Genomic DNA, 25531 nt, shown 5'->3' on the forward strand with positions numbered 1-25531 from the left:
CTGCTGAGCTGGATAAGCTTTGGAAAAATAACTTTACTATCAGTACTAGGCAATGACAGTGAGATCAATGACAATACTCCAAATGCCAGGACTTCAAAAGAAGAGAAGAAAAATGATACCTGTTCTCTTCTTTAAATCATAATCTTCATGAAACACAATTCAGCCTAAACATCTGGACAAAAACTACTTGATGACCATGTTAAGCCTATTTCAAACTAAAAGCATAATCCCCTGTAAAAAACAATGGGCCATATCCCAGAAGAAAACAGCAAATCTGTGTGAGCTCCATCAGCTGACTTAGACAGCTGATGATCTCATTCTTTTTACAAAAACCCTTTTTTTTTCTAATCTGTCTCCTATTTACTTCTTGTTTGTTCTAAGACATACACTGCATTTGTGACATGAATACAGAAACCTAGAAATGCTACATGGAAAACATGGCTGGATGTTAAATCTAGCTCTTATTTGTGGTGTGCTGTTACAAGCAGAGAAGTAAAATGGTGACCCAGAAATGTCCATTTATTTCCTGAGCTCTGAAATACCAAAAAGTCCAGCATTTTAACTATTTTCACATATTATTCCCTTCTGCTAAGCAGATAGGGGGATGAGCAGAAGATCAAAATCTGAAGAAAATCTACTGCTAGATGTGTGTGCCAGTGAATGCTTTCAGATAAAATCCCTTATACAACCCATCATTAAAAAACCTCACCAATAATTAGTGTTTTCTCAGACCACCCCAGCTGGGGCTCAGTATTTAGAAATCATCCTCAGTTTATTCTAAGAGTCTACATACTGTCAGCTTGAAGTGAGGCAGAGTTAAATGACAGGAATGCAGATCTTTTCATGCTGGTAGGTCTTTATGTTAAAAAGCAGCCACAACCTTATTTAATTTACTAGCAAATACATAATTTAACTTAAATCAAGGACATAATTTAAGTTGAATCAAGAGGAGTCAAGGTGCATTTTCCATGCTCTGCTCACATACTATTATGTGTTTGCTGAAGATCTGCAGCTGTTTCTTCCTCCCTCCTTGTGTTTTTCCTGAAGGTCACTCCTTAGCTTGATAGCACCAGCTCAACTCTCTGTGTGGCCATTTAAACAGATTCCTGAAATTGTCCATCTTAAACGTCCAAGATGAAGTAAAACAAACAACAAAAAAAGACATAGGTATGTGCATGTGTGCGATGTAAGTGTACATGTATGTTTCTAATCAGCTGAACCAGCAAAATAAAGCTCTGACATACCTCCAAGGAGGCTGGGAACATGAAGGCAAAAGATATGACCTTCAAAATAGGATCTTAACTCATAAGAATGTTAATTTTTAACCACAAACACCCACACTGCTCTTCAGTGTGTGACATATTAAGTACTATTAATACATACACAGTCACTAATGGATAAGCTCTGAATTCATTCATATTCTTAGAGCTTCGGAGTCCACATATGTTAGTAAGTTTTGTAACTATAAGGTGAATACAAGAGAAAGGCTCTTTTGCCTGAGGTTAAGAAGGCCTAATTTGAAATGTCATTTTAGACTTCTTAAAATCCTTTGCCCCCAGAGAATCACCAAAGTAAAATTTTATTCATTTCTTGTCAAGCCCCCTGTAGTCATGCTTGGCAATGTATCATTGTGTTCACCTGGCAAGAGACATCCCAGTGTTTCATTCCTTATCTTCATATCACAGAATCACAGAATCTGCTGAGTCGGAAGGGCCCCACAAGGACCCTTGAGTCCAACTCCCAGAGCTGCACAGCACCATCCCCAAGAGTCCTGCCCTGTTCCTGTGAGTATTGCCAAATGCTCCTTGGGCTGTCAGGCTGATGCTGTGACCACTGCCTTGGAGAGCTGTTCCAGTGCTCAACCACCCTCTGGGAGAAAAACCTTTTCCAACCTAAATCTCACCTGGCACTACCTCAGGCCATTCCATCAGGTCCTGTCACTGGTTGTGACAGAGAAGAGGTCAGTGCCTGACCCTCCTCTTCCCCTCATGAGGAAGTCGTGGACTCCAATGAGGTCTCCTCTCAGTCTCCTCCAGGCTGAACAGATCAAGTGACCTCAGCCACCACCTTTGTTGCCCTCCTTTGGACTCTCTCTAATAAACATTTTTCTTTCATTGAGGCACCCAAAACTGCCCCCAGCACTCGAGGTGAGGCTGCCCCAGCTCAGAGCAGAGCAGGACAATCCCTCCCTTGCCCTGCTGGCCATGCTGTGCCTGATGCCCCCCAGGACAGGGTTGGCCCTCCTGGCTGCCAGGGCACTGCTGGCTCTGGTTCAGCTTGCCATGGACCAGGACCCCCAGGTCCCTTTCCATGGCTCTGCTCTCCAGCATTCCCCAGTCTGTCTGTACATCCAGGGTTGCCCCATCCCAGGTGCAGAAGGTCACCACTCTGATGTCACTCCATTCTCTGTAACCCTTTGTGCCTGACCCATGAGCCAGCTGCTCACCCATCACATGATGTGTTTATCCAGCTCTGAGCTGGACATCTCATGCAGAAGGGCTCTGTGAGAGACAGCATTGAAACCTTTACTGAAATCCAAAAATCTCATTACACCAACTGGCTTCCCTTGATCAGCCCCATGGGTTACCTTGTCACAAAAGGAATCAGGTTGGATAAGCAGGACTTTCCTCTCATGAATTTGTGCTGGCTGTGACCAGTGACTGTGCTGTCTTTATTATTCAAGTTTTTCAATACCTGACAAAATAAACTTCTCCATAACTTTACCAGGCATGGAAATGAGACTGACAGGCCTGTAGTTCATGGGGTCCTCCTTCTTGCCTTTCTTGAAAGTTCAGATAGCTTACACCAGCTTCCAGTGAGCTGGGACTTCTCCATATTCCCAAGACGGCTCAAAAATCATTGAGAGAGTTTCTTTGATGACATCATCCAGCTCTTTGAGGATTCCTGAATGAATCCCACCAGGCCCCGTAGATTTGTAGGGATCCAGCCAGAGCAGCAGATCCCGCACAATTTCAGGGTTGACTGGGAGTTAATCATTCTTGCAGTCATGGTCCAAGAGCTCAGGGCACCCATGGTCCATCATCCTTGTTGAAGACAGAGGTAAAGAATGTGTTAAACACCTCTGCCTTGTCTCTATCCCTATTTGTGAGGAGACCACCATCCATCCTGTCCCATCTATAATGGGACAATGTTGTTTTTACATTGCTTAATATTAATATATTTGAAAAAAACCTCTTTTTATGGTCCCCCACAGCTCTTCTCTGCTGAGCTTTGGCCACATGAATTTTCTCCCTACAGTGGCCAGCAGTGGCTCTGTGTTTTTTCCATGTCACCTGACTTTGCTTCCACTGGGCATACATCTTCCTTTTCCTCCTTATTTTCAAGAGAAGATTCCTGCTCAACCAAGATGGCCATCTGCCTTGTATTCTTGACTTCTGACGTTTGGGAATTGCCTGCTCCTGTGCCCTTAGCAGGTGATGTTTAAAAAGTGACCAGCACTGATGGACTGCAGCACCTGCAAAAGCTTTTTTCCAAGGGATCTTACTCACTAATTCCCTGAGGTCTGCTGTCCTCAGGTCCAGAGTCGAGGTTTTTGCACTTTTCCTTCTGTTAACAGAGATTTTATACTTGATCTCTTCATGGTCATTGTGGCAAAAATGGCTTCCAATCTCCACTTGTTCACAAGACCCACCCTGTTGACAAGGAGTAGATCAAGGAGGGCATCTTTCCAAGCCTGTTCCATAAAGTTTTCATTCAGGTTTTTAGGAATCTTCTGGCCTGGGTTGTACCAGCTGTGTGATGTTCCCAGTTAATTTCTGGCAACTTGAAGTCTCCCATAAGGACAAGGGCAGTGGACTTGGGAAAGTCCCTCAGTTCCTCAAAGAATAATTCATCATGGTCCTGTCCAAGAGGTCTGTAGTGGACTCCCATGATGGCATCTGCATTATTTGTTTGTCCCTGGATTCTTACCCAGAGGCTCTCAGCTGTGCCATTGGCAGCTGTGAGCTCCATACATTCTGCCCCTTCAATTCCATAGAGTGCCATCCCTGCACCTCTCCTGCCCTGCCTGTCCCTCCTGAAGAGCCTGGAACCATCCAAGAGGGCACTCCAGGCACAGGATCCATCCCACCAGGTTTCACTTGTCAGCTGTGGCCAGATCCTATTGCCTTTGATTCCCAATGGCAGAGCACTGTGATGACAGCTGAGGTAAATTTCAAGCCTCAAAAGGACTTTGTATCACAACATAAGGAAGGAATGGAAGAAAATCACAAAGTAAGGAAGTGTAAACTTCTTGTGTCATGCAACCCTTCTGTCCACTGATAACTGGGTACAAACATGCAAAAGACAACTGAATAAAAAGGAATCAGACTTATACCTAATTTTTCAATTTGCTAAGTGTTCCCTTGACATTAATTGCTCTCAACACCCAAGTTCAAGCACACATGTAAATAATTAGAGATTAAAAATACAGGAAAAAGAAAGAACATGAGGGGAAAAAAAAGGGAAGAATTAACATATCAAACTAAAGCTTCAATTTAGCACACAGCTCATTGAAACCTGAGTAAATCCATCTGACTGAGCTGGGAATTTCTTTACTCCCCTTTACGTTAAGCACTGGGCCTCTAGATCACCTACACTGTGATTGTATCACAGGTATGCAATCCATGACATTCAGGACATCATGATTGGCTTCTTGGCCATCAAACCTCACATCCTGAATACAAGTATACTACATAAATTAGTAAATCAATCAATCAATCACTTTTTAATTGTGCTATAGCTAGTGTGTAGTGATATATGTTATAGCTAGATTTCTGACATAAACTTTGTTGACAAAGTCATGAAAAGCATTATTTGACATGTATACTACTTTACAAAAATCAGTCCAAATCAGCTCAGAGTATACTCAAGAGGCACAGGATTCCTCAAGTTAAGAGTACATAATGGGATTAAAGAGAGGAAACCATTGGCAACTAAGTAAAATTCAATGGAGAGGAAATACTGCAAGGTTAATGATAAGTAAATAAAAAATCAAGGCTGCAACATCTCTTCTGTCACTCTGCAAGCTAATCTTTTGTCAATATTTACTCTTAGCTCTTAGCAAGAGCCTGCATTCATTGGAACTTTGACTGAAGCTCCCTTGACTTTAAAAGCTGATAATTTGTTCTGTCTTTGGGCCACCAGAGAAGTGTCCAACATAAACAAGTAAACACATGTTGAACAGTGTAGAGGCTGGAAGAAACAGGAAAACAGTGCATTTTGATTTGAATCTTCTACACACTTAACAAAAAGTGGAACATTTTTGAAAATGCATTGAACTGTTTGGATGGTATTTTAAAATTGCACACTACCATAAGCAAATGAAATAGCACTGGCATTTAAGACTTCTCACACTCTTTGTTCAAAATAGCTATCTTCATTCCTGGTGGGACTGCACATGTGTGTTCTGCTCAACAGGCATGAGAAAAAACCCCTAGAGCAGCATTTTTTTCAGACTTTTACCTTTTAAAAGGTAAAAGAAGTAATAGAATAATGTCACTATGTTCTAAGACAATAGCTTTTGTAATAAATGGTATTTTTCTTGCCTTTTCTGTATTGTTTATTTAAACCAACTATCCTGACTCAGGATATCATTTAATGGTGTTCAGAGGTGCCACAAGAGATTGCCTTTATCAGTGCAAGGGTTAGCAGCACAGTCAAAGTCTGGATGTATTTATTCTTATCTGGAGAGCTCACTCCATGACAAACATGAGTTGGATTTGAGATGAGCTTTGTGAGATCCTGAGTGAGGAAGTAAGTGAATATTGCGTGATATCTGCAGAGAACACAAGGAAGAAAGAGACTTAAATCCTCAGATACAGGATCAGTTTATTACACTATTCTTTATTCAGTAACCACTCATGACTATAAAACAAATCTACTAAAAATTCCTTACATAGCCCTTAACCTAAAAAGCTCAATAAAATCTGATTGAAAGTGATATTTTACCTACCAAGTGACAGTATCTTAGATGTAAAAAGAAGTTTCTCTATTAATTATATTAGAGTTTTGAATGAATGCTATGTTTAATGTCTATATGATGCCTCCATAACATAACTTCTTTAAAAGTAAATACAAATGTGCCAGGTTCCTGTTCCTTCTTTTGGCCAGCCTTAGAGTTATATTAATTACTAATGATAGATAAACTGATGTAGATCTTGATTTGACTTGAAGACTTGATGGCAGACTAAAGTGTATTTGTAATTTTTTAGACATCTGCAGGAGGGTGATGCTTGTCCATCTGTCACATCTTGTTTTAACTGTGCAACGTGCTTATTAATCAAGAGACTCATAGGAAACAGTATTATTTTCTGAAATATTTATGTGCTTGTTCTTATTTCATGACCAAGCCCATGGCAATGCTCTTGAGCTCTTTTCCTAGAATGGTAACATCAGATCCATATTTCATTCATTTCCCATAAATAATGCAGCTTGTCTTCTGTGCTGTGTGGGGTATCATGTTATCTGTAACAGTTTACTCAAATATTTTTCAAATGCACAAATGCAATAAAGAATGATTTCTTGTAACACTGGCCTATTTATACCAGTTTTGCCTGATTATTTTTTGAACTTCATTTTCAAAAGGCAGGTATGAGAATGTATTTTCTTCTTTGCATTGCTAACATGTAAATCCTATAGATCAGATGAATATAAGAATAATACAGTCTACTTATTATTCTTTTAATTGATCGAATGACTTTTTTCTTTGAAAATTAAATTATTAAACTTATTAAAAGCAAATTGATTTCTGGAATGGATTACATTGCTCTGTTCTAGACTTATGATACCAAAAATAGTTTTAAAGTTTTGAAATTTGTGTAAGCATTCTGAGGTACAGTCATCCCCTATTTCATCCCTTGTGATTTTCCCCACTACATCAGTGTTTGCACAACTCACAGGGGAAGGCCACCCCTTCATGACTAGTACTTTTTACAATTCTTGCTAATGCTGATCCTTCACAAGTACCACAATTATCCTAGTAACCAATAGAGAATGTAGGTTATACCTTGTTTTGCTTAAATTTTATTTTGACTGATTTCTCCTTTCTTTTATACAGAAAGTTTATGTTTTTCTATTTGTTCTAAATGACTACATTGCTTGCTGAAAGACATGTTAGCTGTGACTTATAATAGATTAATAGATTGATTAATGGCACCTAAGGATTAGATTTAGTGGAATGAGTTTAACAACACTGATTAAGGCATCTCTGTTTGCATGATGAGTATGATATAAATGAAAGAAGTAAATTAACATGCCCTTACTACATTTAAAACAGACAAACAAACTAAAATGTGTATTGTAATTTGGAATTCTTCTCTTGTTGAAAAGTAGTGTTGCCATTTACTTAGCATTTTCTATCACACCATGATAGATAAGAAACTTGCTTTTATTAGAGTGGAAGAATAGAAATTCAATGCATATAAATTTAATCTGTGTGTGAAAAAAAGAAAGGGACAAACCCTTCTCTTTCATACAAGGACTTCAGTAGAATTTTGTTTGTCTATATCAACAGTGAACTGTCTTGAAATGCTGTATAAACATGAAAGAAAACTATGTGTTATTATATGGATTCTGTTCCCTGATGGCTAGCACAGTTACATTACTAGAACAGGAATACTGATAAACAATTCACTCTGATTTCTGTCACTACAATTCCATCTAAGAAGAATATTTATTATAATGCGATGTTAAAGATGAATCATTCTGTTCATGTCTCACTTCAATTCTCATTGCTGTCACTAAGAATAAATGTCTACATCTTCCTGGTCCAGGCTCTGACCTAAGCAATCCCTAAGGTATGTCCCTAGTGACACTTCCAGTGGTTTTGGATCTTCACTGTTTTTCAATAGTAAGTGTCTGGGCTCTTCATATGAAGGGAATACCACAAATGGGGGGCTCTGACCAGTCATCCCTTTCTTTCATGTTCAGTAAATCTGTACTTATCACAAGGCAGAGGGATGTTGAGGAGTTAAAAAAAAGAAACCACAAGGAGGTGTAGGTATTTATGGGTTTTTGTGGACACAAAAGCCTATGGAGAATTCTCCTTTCTCATATTTTTGTCTACAGCAGAACTGAACTGACTAAATGTCAGCATCTGCAATGTAGGTATCTGCACCTAAGGTAGCTATCTGTATTTGAGGGAGAAAAATGTCAATTTATCTAATCCTAAAGGGGATGTCTCAAACAGGTAAGATGAATCATGGTCGAAAAGAGTCTGTTTCTCTCTACACTAATACAAAGAGCAGAGGAAATGATAGATATTAAAAATTAGGTGAAAATATTTTCCACACTCTAGACAAAGTGTAAACATATTCCTTTAAATGGTGTAAGGAACAGCTAATACAAATTTCCAGCTAAAAAACATACTAGAAGTCAGCTCTTCTGTAGAATTAAGAATGAATACTTTTTTCCTCCTCCCACAGGAAAATTATAGAAAAATTATATGTCCTGAAACAAAGTGACAGTGCACAGGAAAGTTAATGGAAAAAGGAGGAAAATGTTGTGAGGAAAATGTTGTGAGGAAAATGAAGGACAGGAAAGAGAAGTAGTGTGATATCTGGCATATATCTCTTAGATATATGTCCTGTCTACAAGCAAAAGAAGTAATAGCAATGGTAGCTAAAGGAGCAGAGTGACAAACATGCTAAGAACAAAACAATATCCTCTGCTAGGAGAGCTGCTTTTCTTCAAGGATTACACTCTGAACATGAAGACACTTTTTGATTCAGTTAAGAAAGATCTATTTTGGAGTCTCCAAATACCCCAGCCAAGAGACAGGACTAGTGACACAGAGTGCTGCTCTTGTCTTACCTCTATAAAGAAGAGACTAGCTGCTGATGTTGGATGATGATACATGTAGACAGTCACGAGGATGGCTGCAGCCACAACGAGGACCAGGACCAGGATGCCCACAATTAACCCGGCGTGAAGCGTTCCACCTTTCTTCTCCGCCGCGCTGTCGTCTGTTGAAGCTGCACAAAGAGCACACCTCTTAGCACTGTAACTAATGCCTTACCCATTCCATTATGGCACAGAGGGCAACTGAGCATTTGCTTTTTCTGTGTTACATGTACCTCATTTTCTACAGCCCAAGTTGGAAAAAGATATTAGATGTCTCTTTTCTACCATCGGGTACTCTTATAATCTTAATGAAGAGACTTTCAAAAGTTTTACTGATTCTAATACAATAAATGATATGAATATATTTTCTTTTGAATTAAAATGGACAGTCTGAAGTTCCTAATTGCCTTTATAATACAGTTTGCTTTGATTTTCTTATAAAATTATTTTCAATTGTCCCACAGAGAAAAAAGTACTAATTGAATACATTTCGAACATTTATTTTTCTTTAAATATTCCAATTGAGACATGCCACAAACCCTTGTGAGGTCTAGGTAAACACATTCTGAAAGCCTTATTCATTAGCTTGTAGAAGAGTTTGGAACTGGTCTTTGCAACTGAATCAGACAGCCAAAAGTGCTACAGATGGATGCAAATATCCTGCAATATTTTGATCTTGGTCTCAATAGAATGCTTGTCATACCAAAGTATTACAGAAGACCATTCATTTAATAAACTTGATACCAAGAAGCCACTCATGCAATGCTCCTGTCAGGATAAAAGAGGGTTGACTGTGTCACAAGTCAACAGTCAACAGTGTAACCTCTGGGGTAAAGTTTCTCAATGTATCAACCAACACCTGTAGAACTGGTTGTTCTTCATTATACTCTTGCATACAAGAATTGCTGTTCTGCCCACTTCTGCAGGCAAAAGAGCCATTCAGAAGTCCTAGGCTTAGGAAACACCAGTAGAGCATTGGTAATTTGACTTCACAAACTTCCATCGTTCTGCTACATGTACATTCTGCTACACCCAGAGGATTCCTGTGCTCCTCAGGGAGGTGGTTACAGCACCAAGCTTGACAGAGTACAAGAAGCATTTGGACAATACTCTCAGGCACATGGTGTGACACCTGGGAGTGGTTCAGTGCAGGGCCAGGAGTTGGACTCTTCAGTCTTTGTGGGTCCCTTCCAGCTCCGCATATTCTGTGTGTCTGTGTGATATTCCCACTGCTTTCTGCTCTTCTGGAAATTCCTTTAATCACTTTCATGGGTTACTCCATACAACACCTGTCTGGTCTTGCTTATGAGAAATTTTCTTTCAGGCCCACCTTTAAATTTCCTCTCACCATGCTTGTTTGGCAAGCGGACTGTAATGAAAATCATTGATATCTGCAACCACCCATTTTGCTGTGCCATCCCCTTGAAATATTTGTTTGGTTGTCTTAGTGTGCTATGTTCTCTGAGGTCAGGGGCTCCCTTTTATTTGTTCTTTGAAGACAGATATGCATTATGAGTATCACTTCAAACAAATCACTGTTATTGTTATTAAGAGGAACAACAACAACAATAGCAATAAATGTACATGGTCTTTTACCATTCATCTGATTCGAGTTGAACACTCCATGCTAAAGTTAAAATTGAGAATTGGAAAAATACAGAAGAAAGGCATATTGATGCAGGTAGTGGTAAATGTCTTGCATGAGGGGCAATAAAAGAAAAGAGGAACAGTTAATCTGAGTGTTACAGCCCATACACCCATGTATGGCAGCATGTTTCTCTCCAGACTAAGGAAGGCTGCATGGTTGGTCACCCAGCAGATTGCACAGCACCATTGGAACAAAAGGGAGAAAAGGAAAATGAAGATGCATTATCTTAGCCAAGACATATATCTGACTATTACTCCATGTAATAGTTATGCATCTCTGGGGATAGAGAAGGGATTCATGTACATATCCCTTTTGTCCATATTTCCTCAATCTTGATTCAGGACAGTCAAAACCCCACAGTGTTGCTCTGTTCTGTCCTCTAAAGTCAGCAACACTTTTTGGAGTAAGGAACTGAGTAACAGAAACGGAAGATAAAGCAAAAGATCCCAATAGATTGGGAAGACAAACTAGCATGTAGGAAACATTAATGATTTTAATAAAAATTTGAAAGCATGATACCCACTCTGGTACAGCTGAATCCTGCAGGTATCATTCTTTTTAAAAGTTCATGAGGATCTGTTCACAAAGGAACTTCAGTTTTAATTGTACTGATTTTGGACATGAATTTTATGTTTGAACAGGATCCAAAAATCAGGTCTCTCCCTGCTTAAATCCTACAAAGGGATTTACTTTTCTTTCTTAGAGCTTAGTTCATACAAATGTATAGGAGTTTTGAAATGGAAAAGTAGGTGTTGGCCTTTTATTTTATTATTTTATTTTATTTTATTTTATTTTATTTTATTTTATTTTATTTTATTTTATTTCACAATACATAGTGTGAACACTTCCAGGCAATTCTTTATACTGAAGTGGAGGAAAGGAGATATTACCTGGAAATCCTATTTTTCAAAATTCCAAAATTGTCTGCTAAAGGGTCATTAAAATACTTCCTACTAGTTAGAGAACTATATAAAAAAGGATGCAAGATTCATAGAGAAGACAGGAAATGAAGGTGATCCAAAAAAAGATTCCTCTTCTTTTCAGACAGCAGAATCTTTTGCTTGACATAGCCATCAATATTCACTTCATTTGAAAATGGACAAATGTATAGAAACACCAGTCTTAGCTTCTGTTCATGCACTGTAACAATATTTAGTACTTGTACATATTTTTCAAATTTACATACAAATGGAAATTAAGTAACTGAAAGGCCATCAGAAAAGGCCTGCTTGATTGTACATCCTCTTGGCTGGACTGTTAATTCCCACTGATGAACAGTTTGTTCTGAGTCACCCTACGGAAAGGGACTGCTTGGGCAAAGGAGCAGAGGATTCATAGCTTGTTTGTTTCATAATTATCTTTTTGACAGTTTCATACTCTTTACTTTAATGTCACATTTGTGCATCAAAAACTACTTTGTCATGTACCCATTTTCAGGCTGATTTGCACTAAATGAGCAATTTATATTGTTACTATGTTATGGTTGAAGGCATAACATCATATTCTGCATTTTAAAAAGTTCTGGACTTTAGCAAAGGTCCTAATCACTCTATAAAGGTCATCAGTTTAATCCCTTTTGATCTGATATTTTCTCAGCTTTCAGCATCCAGCTTTGCAAACTAGAGCACAGTCTCTTTGAAACAGCACAGGTGTCAACTGCCTGCCCAGATTTCTGCTAGTCAAGGGTGGAGCACTGTGTGGACATCAGTGCAGAATGTCAAATGCAAAAAAGAAAAAAAAAAGAAACAAAAGAAATGTTTTCCTTAAATTACATCAAGTTTAAGTAACTTGTAATTTCCATAATGGAAATTCAGTCCATTGACCCCAGGGCTCAAATACTCATGAGAAATTGATTTCACTCTCTTTGCACAGAGACAATAAACAGTGTTGTCAACACTGAAAATACTCTGCTGAAAAATCAACTGTCAGTTCTTTTAAAAAGCCACCAAGGGAAATAGATAAAAAGCAAGGACTTGGAAACTTTTTCAGGTGTAGAAATCTTACTAAGATTATCACAGCATGTCTATTGTTCCAGGCAAGGCTATACCCATGGAAGGCTGCTTGTTTTATGACCAATCTTTTCCCAAAAGGAGTTTTCTCTATGGAACTTACCCCAGACTTTCCTTTTCTTATGCTCAAGAAGAAATTGTTACATATAATATTCTCTATATTTTTAATGTCTTCTCAAAATCTTAAATGCATTAGACTTTTAAGCTGAAGGAGCCTGTTAATATCTCCAAGGTCAGTCTGCTTCTCATTAGGTGCTGAATGACTGGATAGAAAGAGCAAGTAGCCTTTTTTCCCTAATATAAAGGCAGAGAATCCAAACAAGAAATAGCTGTTCTGATACTGTAATGTTTAAAAAAAATAAAAGTGAAAACACAATAAAAATATTCCTATTGTTTCCATTAGAACACACTTTAAAATCTTTGATTTAAAATAACTATTATGTCTCCAGTTACACTTGGGCTAGCTTCTTTTGGAGTAGGAAAACAAAAAAACCTCAAGGAATGAAAATTGAAAATACTGTTTTTCCATGGCACACAGGACTGCAATGCTGACTTTAACAGAACAAAGACACAAACTGAAACTGCTTTTGTGTTTACAAATTGCTACTTGCTCTTTATAAACACATTGGGGGTACATTGGGAACATTATTTTCTCATAACTGCATATTAACCCTTGACGTCTGTAAAATAATGAAATGCATTGTCTTTCATTATATAATTTTAAAGTTTACAAAAATTTTCTACTGTGATAGTTTTATAGATGAGAAAATAAAATTGTGATACATACATTTACACCTCTTATGATATGAGATACAAAAGAGTTTAACTTCCAGAGATTACTATCCCTGTCTGTGAGAACAGAGATACAAAATATATTACAGGAAAACAGAGGAAAAATAGATGAACTTCTGGTACTTCCTGGCTAGAAAATTTCCTTTATATAAAGTGATGTGGAACAAAAGGTGAATGACAGACAGAAATATAGAATATCATTGCAGACTTGGAAAATAAAATTTTGCTTTTCCCTCTAAAACAGGCATTCCCTTTTGCTTTTGCATTTTGGTCAGATGGTAAAAGACCATCTGGGAAAAAACCTCTGGATTTGAACCTCCAATTCAAACTCACCTTTATGCACGTGAATCATTAAGGGAAAAAACACAATACCTTATTTGACCCTCCTGACTTACACACAAAACCAGGGATATAGATGATTTAAACAGCAGATATCAGCCTGAAGATCATAACTCAGTCCCAAACTTGATTCTTTTCTCCCCTCTTTTTACCAGAAGAATGCATTTTCTCCTTTTTGGTCAGCAAAAGAGCAGAAACCTTCTCTTGCTGCATGTTCTGGGGCAGCTACATCAGGTTCACTCACCAGCCCTCCACCCTATTACATATATAATATCTAGCCTGGAAACTGTACCACTCCTGTTTGCATGACTTTGGGTTTGAACAGGCTCCTGCCAAGAGGGAGGGCAGAATGTTTAGGACAGCTGAGCACACAATCTTAGAGGTACAGTGAGCTGAATAGAGCCACCAGAATATCCCCCTCTTCTGTGCCTCCATTTACATCTGGAATGTGAATCTACCAGGAGACTCCTTGCTTTATGGGGCAGGTATATGGTTCTTCACATACAAGTTTTTTCCCTGTACATAACACAGATTCCTGAAAAGATGATTAATGGCTTGTGGGAGGGAATAAGGGAATGTGCAGTTGGAAGGATTCTCCAGAGACTCAAGGGAATCCCCATAAAAATTTTCTCACTACCTCTTTTAGGAACAGCATGCTCTGGAGTTCTCAACTTATTCACAGTAATGGAGTGTGATTTTCTTGATTTGTGGGTTCAATCCCTTAGCATTAGTTAACATTTTGAGGTTAAGACATTGCTTTACTTGGTTTCATGATGATTTATTAAGTTATGGCTCAGCTAATGCTTTAAAAATTGATTTTCAGTTGCATGTAAGAAATGAAAGGTGGTCTCTGAGTGAGAATATTATGAACTATAACACACAAAATCAGAATTCAGTATCTGGCTTTGCTATCAATTTTCTGTAGGACCCAAGGCAATTCTGTAAGTCTCTCCAGGACTGATCAATGCTTAGTGTAGTAAATTGATCAGAGTCCATTACAATCAAATCCCTCTGTTTATAGGATGGCAGTACTCTAAATATGTTAGGTAAGGACTCTCATTCTTCTGCTCTAAAATATCACCTAATGCTACAACAGTTGTCATCTGTATTAATTTTAGTATCAATTTTAGTTTGAGCTGGTTGAGACCATGTAAGCCATTACAATACTTAGTAGCATCAAACAGTTGTCATTATGAAGCTCAATAAGCACCATGAAGGACCACATCATTTGCCTGTAAAAACAGCTGATTTAAAATCAGATGAAAAAAAAGTTAGCTATTTATAAGAATTCCAATTCTGTCCCCCCACTGACTCCTCTTAACCCTACTGAGGTAAAGCAGGCTGTTTCTCCCTAATGCTGTGTCTAATGCTTGTAGAGTTACTCACCCCAGTGCCCACCACACCTTTGGGACACAGAACAACTTCAGATATTTCAACTTCAATGAAAAATGCACAACTATATGAGCTCTCCTTCACCTGACCTCCATTTTTGCCATTCTTTACAGTGACCCATGCACACTGATGTCAAAGATGAGTGATGAGCAGAGAAGATTGGAGAAGGCTACTAACTGCAGAACTGGCTTAGCTCCATGTAGAATAGGGAGTTAGACAGAAGATCACAGGACCTTTGTGTGCCCTAGCTGTCACATTGCCATAGCACTGTGACAGCAACAGGAGCAAATGATAAAACTAAAGAAAGCTGCCTTTTCTTAAAAGTATATCCAGTTTTTTCCATGTTGTCCTCCTTAAGATCTGCACTTAGAGCTATATGGGGTTTTCCCATTAACCCTTTGATCTGGTACAAAGTCAGCAAAATGTAAATGTGTGACTAACAAAGTCAGCTGTGTGCCTTTACAACAAAGTCGTGACAACTACAAGAGTAGAATACCAAACATCATTTCACATCTGTCTTAGAAAACCAAACAGAAACAAAATTAGTGTGCTAGATTTCAATATATGTTGAAGAGTCTACATACAGCTCCTCTGTTTTTTTAACATCATGCTTCTTCAATGTGATATATAACACTTAATATGATAAAAAATGCCCTTTTTTGCTCAAGGAGAAAGTGACAGTTTCTTTCTAGGGGTTATTTGGCAACAAAACTGGGATGTAGTGGAGATGCAAAAATTCTGGAAAAGGCACAACTCTCTTTTTATAAGAAACCTTTAAGGACAATTCAAAGTACCATGAAGCAAGTGGAAAACAATAGTTTATTTATGCAACCAGTAAGAATAAATATTATTGATGTAATATTCTATTCTTTCAACCAGAATGGATGAGTTCAGCCCTTTTCATTTGTACTTGCTTTAAAAAACATGCTTGTAGCCTACTGGCCACTGCATATAATATGTAAGATATATTTCTTCCTGTGTCTGATGCATGAGGAAGTTGGGAATATTTATATAAGAGGCTGTTGCTTTTCCAAGCTTGTGTTCTTGGCTTTGGCTCAATTATACCATACTGAACCCCAGCAAGGCTGTATAGGCTTTCCTTAAATCCCAAGTCTTACTGGGAAGAAAGAACTTGAATTACACTTGGCCATCATTTCATGTTTCATACAGTAACATACTATGGTAGATCCCACACTTTTTACTAAAAGCACTGCTTTCCTATTCTGAGTGTTACAGCTGAATTTGCAGGAAACAGACTAGCATTTAGGGAAATTAGTTGGGTCTAAAGTTCAACTTTGATCATACCAAAGACAAGACAGAGTTCTAATTTTTATCAAAACCTGTCTCCAACTTGAGCTGAGAAGAGGCTGCTGAGAAATGAGAGAGGAGAAACAGCTTGAAAAAGTTCAGAGAGAAATATGAGATGTATTAGTATTTCTTAACCTATAATCTGTAGTGTGAAATCAAATACAGGAACAATCCCTGACTTATTTGAGTTATATTTTGTTTCTGTTGGAATTTCTTTTCTACCTAAATAAAAGAAAAAATAGTAAAAAAACCAGATAACCTCTGTTTACAGGGCTCTTTCTGGTTCATCTGATAATGAAGGTGATTAATTTTTCTTGAATCTATCTTCATATTTTTATCCTATGAATACACTTCTATCCATCACCACCTATTCCACTTCACTCTGGTCTGACACTTTTATTTTCTTCTCTTTGCAGGACTATTGATAGAAACCATTTCAAAACTGCTCTTTAGTAAGATTCTATTTATACAAATACAGCACATGGCACAGCACAGATAAAGTAACCTTTATAACCAGCTTTTTTCAAGGAAATCCTTGCTTCAGTAATTGTGTGGACCCTGCAGTTTTAGGGGAACACCAACATTTTTGTTGGTAAGTGGAACACACAGAAGTAAACACATAATTAGATAATCCATTAACTAATCTCAACAGAATTTTTGCAATAATGATATAAACCTTAAATCCTCTTTTTTTCTTGACAAAAGACTGGGGAAAAAGGTCTGACTCTTGACCTGCAGGTTTCTGAACAGGAATGGAAACAAAACACCTGAGCTAGGACAACCTGAAGATAATTAATTTAAGGAAACCATGGGTATCTACAAGATGCCCGCTCTTAGTGTGTAATTTAGATTTCACTCTGTATCTGGTAGAGTTAAGCACCCCATATAGTAACATATTCCAGCCTAGGCACTTCTTTTAGCATGACATTTAATTGCTTTCTCTTGCCATTGGCTAGGAGAAAGGCCTAAAAGAACAGCTTGTGGATTCCTGGCTAACACCAGATGACATGAAGCCACTGAAAGGTCATTTCCTGTGGCTAGGCTAAGTTCTTGCAGTAAAACACAAACCATATCTTGTCAATCATATCTTATACAAAGTCCACTTTAAAACAGTTTTAAGCTTCCACAAAAGGTTATGTTTATAATTTTTTAATTTATTGCGTTTTACTTTAAAATTGGGGAAGACTCAGCTAATTCATAGTGACTTATTAAGCTGAGTCACTTGGTTTTGGACTGTGTGTTCACAATACCTTCCTCTATGAAAAAAAATATTTGTTTTGCCTGAAAAGCTGGCTTATTTCTTTGGTGAAATATATTTAAATTTCTGAATCGTTTAGCAACTTAACATATTAGAAAGAAAAAAGTTATATGACTCATATCAGGTATTAGATGGTATTTTATGTCTTGCAGCTGGAGTTCAGGGTACACATTTTCTCTATAATTGAAATTAGGAGGACAGATGACTTATGGAAGCTAGTTTCCAGACATAGGACACTATTGGAAAAAATAGTCTTGAGTAAGTTTATCACTGTATAGAAAATATATAAAAGTACTCTTTTTCCAAAACTTTGTCTACATTTTGGTCATTTCTGAGTTTCCTAATCTCTCAAAATCAAATTAAGCTCTCTGTAGCACAAATGTTAATCCTGTTAGTACATTCCTGTTAGTTGTATCTAGATCATCTTTGAAGATATCCAGATGAAGGTGAAAAAAACATGATACTGACATTTCCTAGAACTACATATGGTGGGATGAACTTGTTAACAAATAAATTAAACAGCTTTTTTTTTCCTTCAACATTTTGGTTTTCTGGTTTTTTTTTTACAGCTTTCCTTTTTTTGAAACAGAAATTTCTGTACGAAATGGATGAAATAAATTTCTGTATGAAATTGATTCACCTTGAGGAATGAAAAGTGTGGCATTTCCCTGATACCTGCTGTCCAAAAGACATAGACTTTTCTTTCGGGTTTTAAAGCTGAAGGACTGTGAGGGACTCATGGCAATCTAATCATCAAAACAAAGTGTCTAAAAATGTCAAATAAAATCTCTAGATATGCTGGCCAATCATCTAAATCATCCACCAGAGAGTTCTCAACAAGAAAATATTGCATTAGAGGATAGCCATGGCCAATTGTTCACAGTTTTTATGAAAAATTAGGCTTTTAAGCTGTTTAGTCAGTTGTGTTAAATTTTAAGAAAATGAAAAAACAACTGAATCTGAAATTAATAACAAAAAATGGTACATTTGTAGTGCTGGAAATCTCTTAGAACTTATAAAACACTTGTCATCTTAAGGACAACCAAAATATAACAAAAATTGTAATGGCATGCCGTCTGTATTTTAAAGCAGTCTAGGCATGCATGTAACAAGCATTTGTCATGTCCATAAAGAAAGAGGGCAGGCAGAAGAAACAAAGCCAAGCAAATTTGAAATGTACATTAAGATATGCCACAAAACTGTGGCTGTATTACTGTACAGTTGCAAAAGACTTTCTCATACAATTAAAAGGTCAAAGCAGTATGAACAGAACAAAAAATTAAATTTATAACAATTTATAAATTTATAATATTTGGTTTCAAGAGTTCTAGACAGAGGTGAGATGTAGAATTTCTATGGAATCCTTTTGTTCTACCTAAGCAGATATTGACTGCTATCACCCAAGGACACATCAAACTATAGGCAATCATTGATCCAATATGGCTTTGGTTTTCCATTATAAAGGGTTCCCTTTCATTAGAGTTTTAAAAGATTTAGTGTGAGAAAGTAAAGACCCTGTATTCATGACCTGGAATAATCTACTCTTTATGAAAGGCTGACAAACCACAGAGAATCAAAGAACGTGCCTGCGGCTACAGAGGTTTTATCTGAGTCTAATCTAGGGGACACTAGAAAATTCAATGTATAATTGAAGATTCATCAAAAAGAACTCAGATTTAAAGTTACATTTATTGTGTGAATGAGAAATCCTGGAGTATCGGTTTGCTTTTGTGTTGTTTGAAGTATTTTTTTTTTTTTCAATTTCAAGAATAAAAGGAAAGCTCAAGGAAAATGAATTATTGCATCAGGTGTTGGTTTGTCCTCCTAAAATGCAGCAGCTTTCTCTGTGGAAATGAACTTTCTATATATAGCCAATGCCTCAAACCCTACATCTCACCTATCAAGTAGGCCACAGCCATCTATAATTTGCTCTAGGATTCAACACTTTTACATAGTTTGTTTTTTGTTTTTTTTTTTTTTTTTCAGGTCTGGGGACAAAACAAACAAGTAAGAAAACAATCCCGCTGCAATTCCCAAACGGAAAGAAATATGGATGAGTTTTCTATACCCCACTTTTGGAATAATTTTTTATATAACAGCATAGTTTTTAGCTGTGTATGAGATGCTCATGGCAGAGAGCTGCCTGTTCCTGGGTCAGCCACCTGCCACAGAGCATTGGCTCACAGGGCAGAGTGGGCCCTTTTCAGCCAGGAGCACTCCTCCAGTTCAGAGCCGACATGGAACAGGAGAATGAAATGCTGACTATTGACTTCTAAGAGTACTGAAGCACTTTTCACAATAAAATAAGAAGCAATTTGATTTCAAGAGAGACAGAGAAAGTTTCAGGGACATTTCCATAGACAAAATGCTTAAAAGTACCACATTGAGTTTACAGATCACTTTATTCCAAGGGATCACTTATGCCTCAAAGCAATGTCAAAAAACACCACTGCCAACAAATGGACAATTCAATGCCCAATACAGCATGTGACCAACCCTGCTGTGGTTGGTGACAGCAAAATAACAGAGGGGAGACTGGCAAGGAAGATGAGAACTGCCCCCATGGAGTGAACAGATCTCTAGTTTGAGTGAAGGAGAAAATAATGGCTAAATATGAGTGAAAAACAAATGGCAGGGAAAGAGACCAACAAGCTAAGTGGCATCTGCACTCTGTGTTTTTTCAAAATTTGACTAATTCTCTGTGAGAGTCCTGAGAAACTGCTATATCTCAGCTGTTCTGGAGAGCTGTATGTGGTCCTTCTGCCCATGATGTTGGGGTTCCCATGTAAGCTCAGGTCCAAAACCAAGCTATGCTGCAGATGAACCTATATTCAATCCCATCTCTGATCTTGTGTCCTGGACCAGCACTAAAGATAGCTTGTCTCCAGTCCTGTCCATGGACTGTGTCTCCTTGGCTGGGCCTTGGAGCTGTTTATCCTTTGCTCGTGCAGAATTCCTGTGTAGATGTGGTTCACCATCTCTAGGTCCCCTTCTCTAGGACCACTGATGGGAGATGCTCTCTCTGGTCCTTTCCTGAGCTGTCTGTTGGCAGCTGTGCCCCTTTGCTCCCTTCTTTGCTAGCCTGGCTTCCTGACTTGTCCCTGGGTCTGCCTCATTGCTGCAGACTCAGCTGATGGTCACTAGACCAGGGTTGACCCCTGTTGCTTCCCTGAGCTGCTGGGATTGCCCTGTGCCCTGCCTGTGCCTGCTGTCACACTTGGCTACCTGTTCCCTTGACCCATGAGGGAAACTTCATGCTCCCTGCTTGGAAAGGCAATCAGAGCCAATAATATTCCCCTTAATATCAGTGGAAATGGGATTTATTTAAATTTGCTCAGCAAATCTTCCTCTGCTTTGATAGACCATTCTGAAACCTTCAGAAATTAACCCAAATCTTCCTTTTCACCTCAGCTAGCCCTCCTTTGGCAATGAACATAGGTGCAGGCAACGTCTGACAACTCAGTCCTATTCTAGTAGGGGAATTCTCATCCACTTCAAAGGCAGAAGGAAAAATCTCAGGTCTCAGTCCTTGAACTCACAAAGAAGATTACAAAAGTAGTCCCCTGCAGAGTGCAGAGCCTCATTTAACAGGGGCCTTTATGGAAAAGGTGATCTTATTAACTTGCACAGGGAATGTGCATGGAGAATGTGCAGGATCTCTGCTAGTACAGATGTAGATATAAAATGGGTATGGTTATTAAAAAAATGTCTTGTAATGATTCACTGCTATGAATGACTTTGTAGCACAATATTATTATTTAGAACTAGCACCATATACTCTCTTAAAACAGTTAAATAAAACTGCATTATTACAGTCAATAACTGTATTAACACTGCATTACTAGTCAATAATTGTATCAATACAATTAAAGTTTGCTTAATATGTCCATAATTGAACAAGCTCTTTAATTACAGAATGCTAAAGAGAATTGCAAATATTTAGTTTCCTAAGCAGTTCCTAAGCTTATTTGCCCTACTTATCTTCCACACAGATGTGGGACGCTGGAGTCCCTTGAGAGTCTGGTAAAAACTATTTCTACAATCAGATATCGATTAATAAAGTTCAGTGGAGTGTAATTTGGCAAAATACTGACACTATTTACAGACAAAAAAAACCTCTCTTACCTCCATTATCTTTTAGGTGCAGTGCTATCTTGGTGTCATCTATAAAGGAAATTCAAAGTTAGTTGAAGGAAAAAGCATTTTTCTAGATCATGATTCACTTTAGCAATAAATTCCTAATGATAAATACATTCCAAAGCAAGAAAATTATCTGGTACTCAACTCAATGAGAGCTAGATTGTGGTTTTTCATACACTGAACACTACACTTTCTTACCACTAAAAAAACCTCCTACTTACAAGAGTGTTAAAGTATTCAGGAGGATTCAAAACACTAGCAAATAAGGGTATGAGAGTCTGTCTCATAATGTTTATAAATAATTCATATATATTACATATTCACACATAGCTGGAGCATTCTATCATATTAAGGACTATATGAACCAGCATTTGTCAACAAAGTAAGACAATGACTTAGTTTCTTTTTGAAGAATCTTGGAAAAGTCTACTAATACCAAACCCTATTCACTTCCTTTTACTAAACCCTATTTACTTATTCCTCTTTTTCTTGTGAATTTTAATGAACAGAATTCCAGAAAATATTCCTTTTAATGCAGTCCAAATTCTGCACTGACAGTTTCTAAACTATTATTGTGTTAAACTAACTGGTCTTTCTTATCATTCCCACGTTGAATGAATCTGAGCCTTCAGCTCAGATTTTCCTCTCACAGGCTACTTGGAAATCTCTACCTAGTTCTTTTCTTATGTTAACATACAATTACAACAAACACACATGCCCACACACACACACACACATTTTATAGACGATCTTTGATTAATCTGTATTAGCTTTCTTTCCCAGATAAATTTCCTCCAAAGGCAGGAGAGCAGGATATCCCAAGTTCAAAAAGGCAAGATTTAAGCAGCCATTGGGACGAGGATGAGAACTGACCCACCATTGCTTACCCAGTTAATTCAATTCAGAGGCCTAGAGAAATTACTTCACAACAGTGAGCACTACATGAAAAGAACAATGTCAATTGACTGTAAAAAGGTAAACAGGCGTATTTCAAAGAGGTTTTTATTTTGGATTATCTATAATTTTCACCTGGCTAAATAGGATCCATAAAAGAATTACAAATTCATTAAGTCTGTGATGGGAATTTCTTCTAGATTTAGCAGGGACCTTTACTACTACTATTCAGCAGGTTTTGGACTACTCCCTGAATGTAAAGAAACAGGAAAAAGTCATTGTAACCTCAAGTTTTCATTGTAACCTGAAGTCTTCCTAACTTGTCCTTACTTCTCCATCAGCATTCTCTCCTTGAGCCTTCATCCCCTTTTCACCTTACTGGTGCAAGAGTGAGCAATTTAAAAGCAAGAGCCTTGAAGGCAATTCCCAACTCCTTCTGCTGCCCCAGAGGGAAAAGGCTGTCGTCAACACATATTTAAAGGAAATAAATTTCTTTCTGAGTTCTAAATTGCTTTTTTCAAAGTGTAAAAATGCAGTGTATACATGTCACCTTCTGTGGGCAGGCTGGTTGGAAGGTGGGAAGTGGTGGATCCTCTGGTGGTTGTTAAAACTCTGAACCTTGTGGTGGTTGGCAGAAGGGTGGTGGTGGAGTACAGAGGTGTTTCAGTTGTGTCTATATTCCTCTCACAAATCTTATCCTTTGACTGTTGGGAAACAACAGAAACAAGGAAGAGCAAATTAATTCTCAGTGGAAACCATCAAGAATGAAGAATTTAATAATGGACAGGTTGCTGTGATAAAAAGAGTGAAAATAGACATTAGATAAAGAAATTTCAAGAGCTTTCTCTTTTAATTTTTTTTCCCTTTTCCACTTTCAAGTATCTATGCAGCATTCAGCAGCATATATTTTTTCATTTATCTGCAAAATTTACAGCTCTTAATTGTTAATTACAAAGTCAGCCCAGATTGTCAAACTTATTTCCCTCAATCAAGGTTTAACATCTAAGTTTATAATTCAGACTTTTCTGTTATGAAAGCTCACTGCCATCAATCCAGATGACATAAAACATGTTAAAAAAGATATGTGGGAATTAAATAGTAGCTCTTCGTAGTGCACAATGTGTAGCTAACTGGAGCAATTAATTAGGCTTTACATGGAATTATCACAAGAGAACACACATAGATGCATAAAATGTGTACGTGTATTCAGCCTATAGAATATTTATTCACTACAATAAATCAATCCATTCCCTATATGCCTATTAATTCAAATAATATTAAAGTGTAATGTATTTTTTGTATAAATAAAAATATAATATATCTATATATAAATATAGAAACCAATTATTATAAAGGATAAACATCAAAAATAATAAATTTTTTATAATAGATTTGCAAACTATAAATAAAATTCACTATCAAATATTAATATTTATTTGCATGGGCAAATATTTTGATACAGAGTCTGCTTGCTCTTTTTTCTTCTCCCAAGTTCTGGACATTTTTAAAAGTCTGAAGATGCAATGAATAATTTCTTTTATGGTTCACACAGTTTTACAGGAAAATACATCCAATTATCTTTCAGCATTTTACTCCTGCTGTCCCCATTCATTTTAATGAGAAGTGGAGTCATGCGAACCTTTATTTCATTTTATTGAGATCTGGCTGTCAAAACCCAGTGGACATTGTCTTTCTTTTAATATTCACAGATATTTTATAATTCTTTTTTTTACTTTAAACTATATATTACATTACAGAATTGTATCAGTACCTGCAGGATAGTTATTCTTTATATTTTTTTTGTATTTTTCTTAAAAAATACTGTTAATTTCACTGATGTAAATTAGTCAAAATTTAGCTCAAAATTTATATTAAAAATAAAGAAACATTACTATGAGAATCCTCATTATTTATTCTTTTGAGTGAAGCATCTAAAATTAACCATTGTGTGCTAAATTTTGATCCTTCCTGGAACTTTAGCAGTCAGGCTCAGGCATAGTTCTGGAGGATGCCAAGCAAGCTGTTGCTTCTACTCCACAGAGCCTAAAAGCTGGACAGTCAACTGCAACCAAGGAGCTCAAAACTGTGCAAATTAAACTATTAATTTCTCAGATACACTTAGTATATTGATAATTTCCTCTCAGATCATGTACTAAACCTTGGAGCACATGCTGGACTGGAGCAATAAAGGAGAAGCAGAAGGGAATGTTAATGTCCTGCAGAGAGAAGTTTTTTGATATCTTAATTTGCAAGCACAATTGAATCCTGGCTAATTATAATCAGGATTAAAGCAATACAAGGGTTGTGCCCTATAGTAACACATGCTCCCAGTAACTTTTATCCTGTGTTCTTGAAAATGTTGCCCTCCACAGATAATAAACATCTCAAAAATGCTGCTTTCAAATCAGCTGGTGACAAGCTGCAAAGCTGAAGCTTCAAGGCCATGTAATAAGGTGGTTTGTAGGTTGCAGTTATTTTGCAATTAAAGTTCTAAAAAAAAAAAGAATTTCTTCCACTAATATGGATTTATAGCATTACTTCTCTTTTCTTCTACTGAAAGTAAAACACAATGTACTTTTCTTACTAGACACCCGGGGCTATGTTTTGCCCTGGGCTTCACCTGACATTTCAGAAGGCCTATGTTGTTGAAACTCATTCATCATCAGGATATTTAGCCTGTTCAGCAAAAATGGAAAAAATAACTTCTTTTTTAATGGCAACCTTCTTTTTTAATGAAGATTAAAAGTGCCATAAATTAATTTGTTCCTATTACCACAGTCCCAACATATGAAAAAATAAAAAAGGAAAATGAAAATACACCCCAAACCTCAAACCAGAAACATTTGTAAAGGGGCTTTCAAACTGGAAAGTCATCATTATCATAATCAATAATCATCATCATCATCATCA

General features: G+C 37.3%; 1 protein-coding gene across 1 annotated transcript in view; it reads right to left on the reverse strand.

The window, feature by feature from the left end:
- Window positions 1-25531, reverse strand: part of PLXDC2 (plexin domain containing 2) — a 257404-nt gene that overhangs the window by 10872 nt on the left and 221001 nt on the right. The window contains exons 11-13 of the mRNA XM_054632727.2: window positions 23172-23325; window positions 21713-21751; window positions 8812-8972 (exon numbers count right to left, since the gene is read on the reverse strand). Coding sequence (XP_054488702.1) covers window positions 8812-8972; window positions 21713-21751; window positions 23172-23325 — 354 coding nt within the window. The remainder of the gene's footprint in view (window positions 1-8811; window positions 8973-21712; window positions 21752-23171; window positions 23326-25531) is intronic.

The sequence above is a fragment of the Agelaius phoeniceus genome, chromosome 1 (assembly GCF_051311805.1).
Source record: "Agelaius phoeniceus isolate bAgePho1 chromosome 1, bAgePho1.hap1, whole genome shotgun sequence".
Taxonomy (NCBI): Eukaryota; Metazoa; Chordata; class Aves; order Passeriformes; family Icteridae; genus Agelaius; species Agelaius phoeniceus.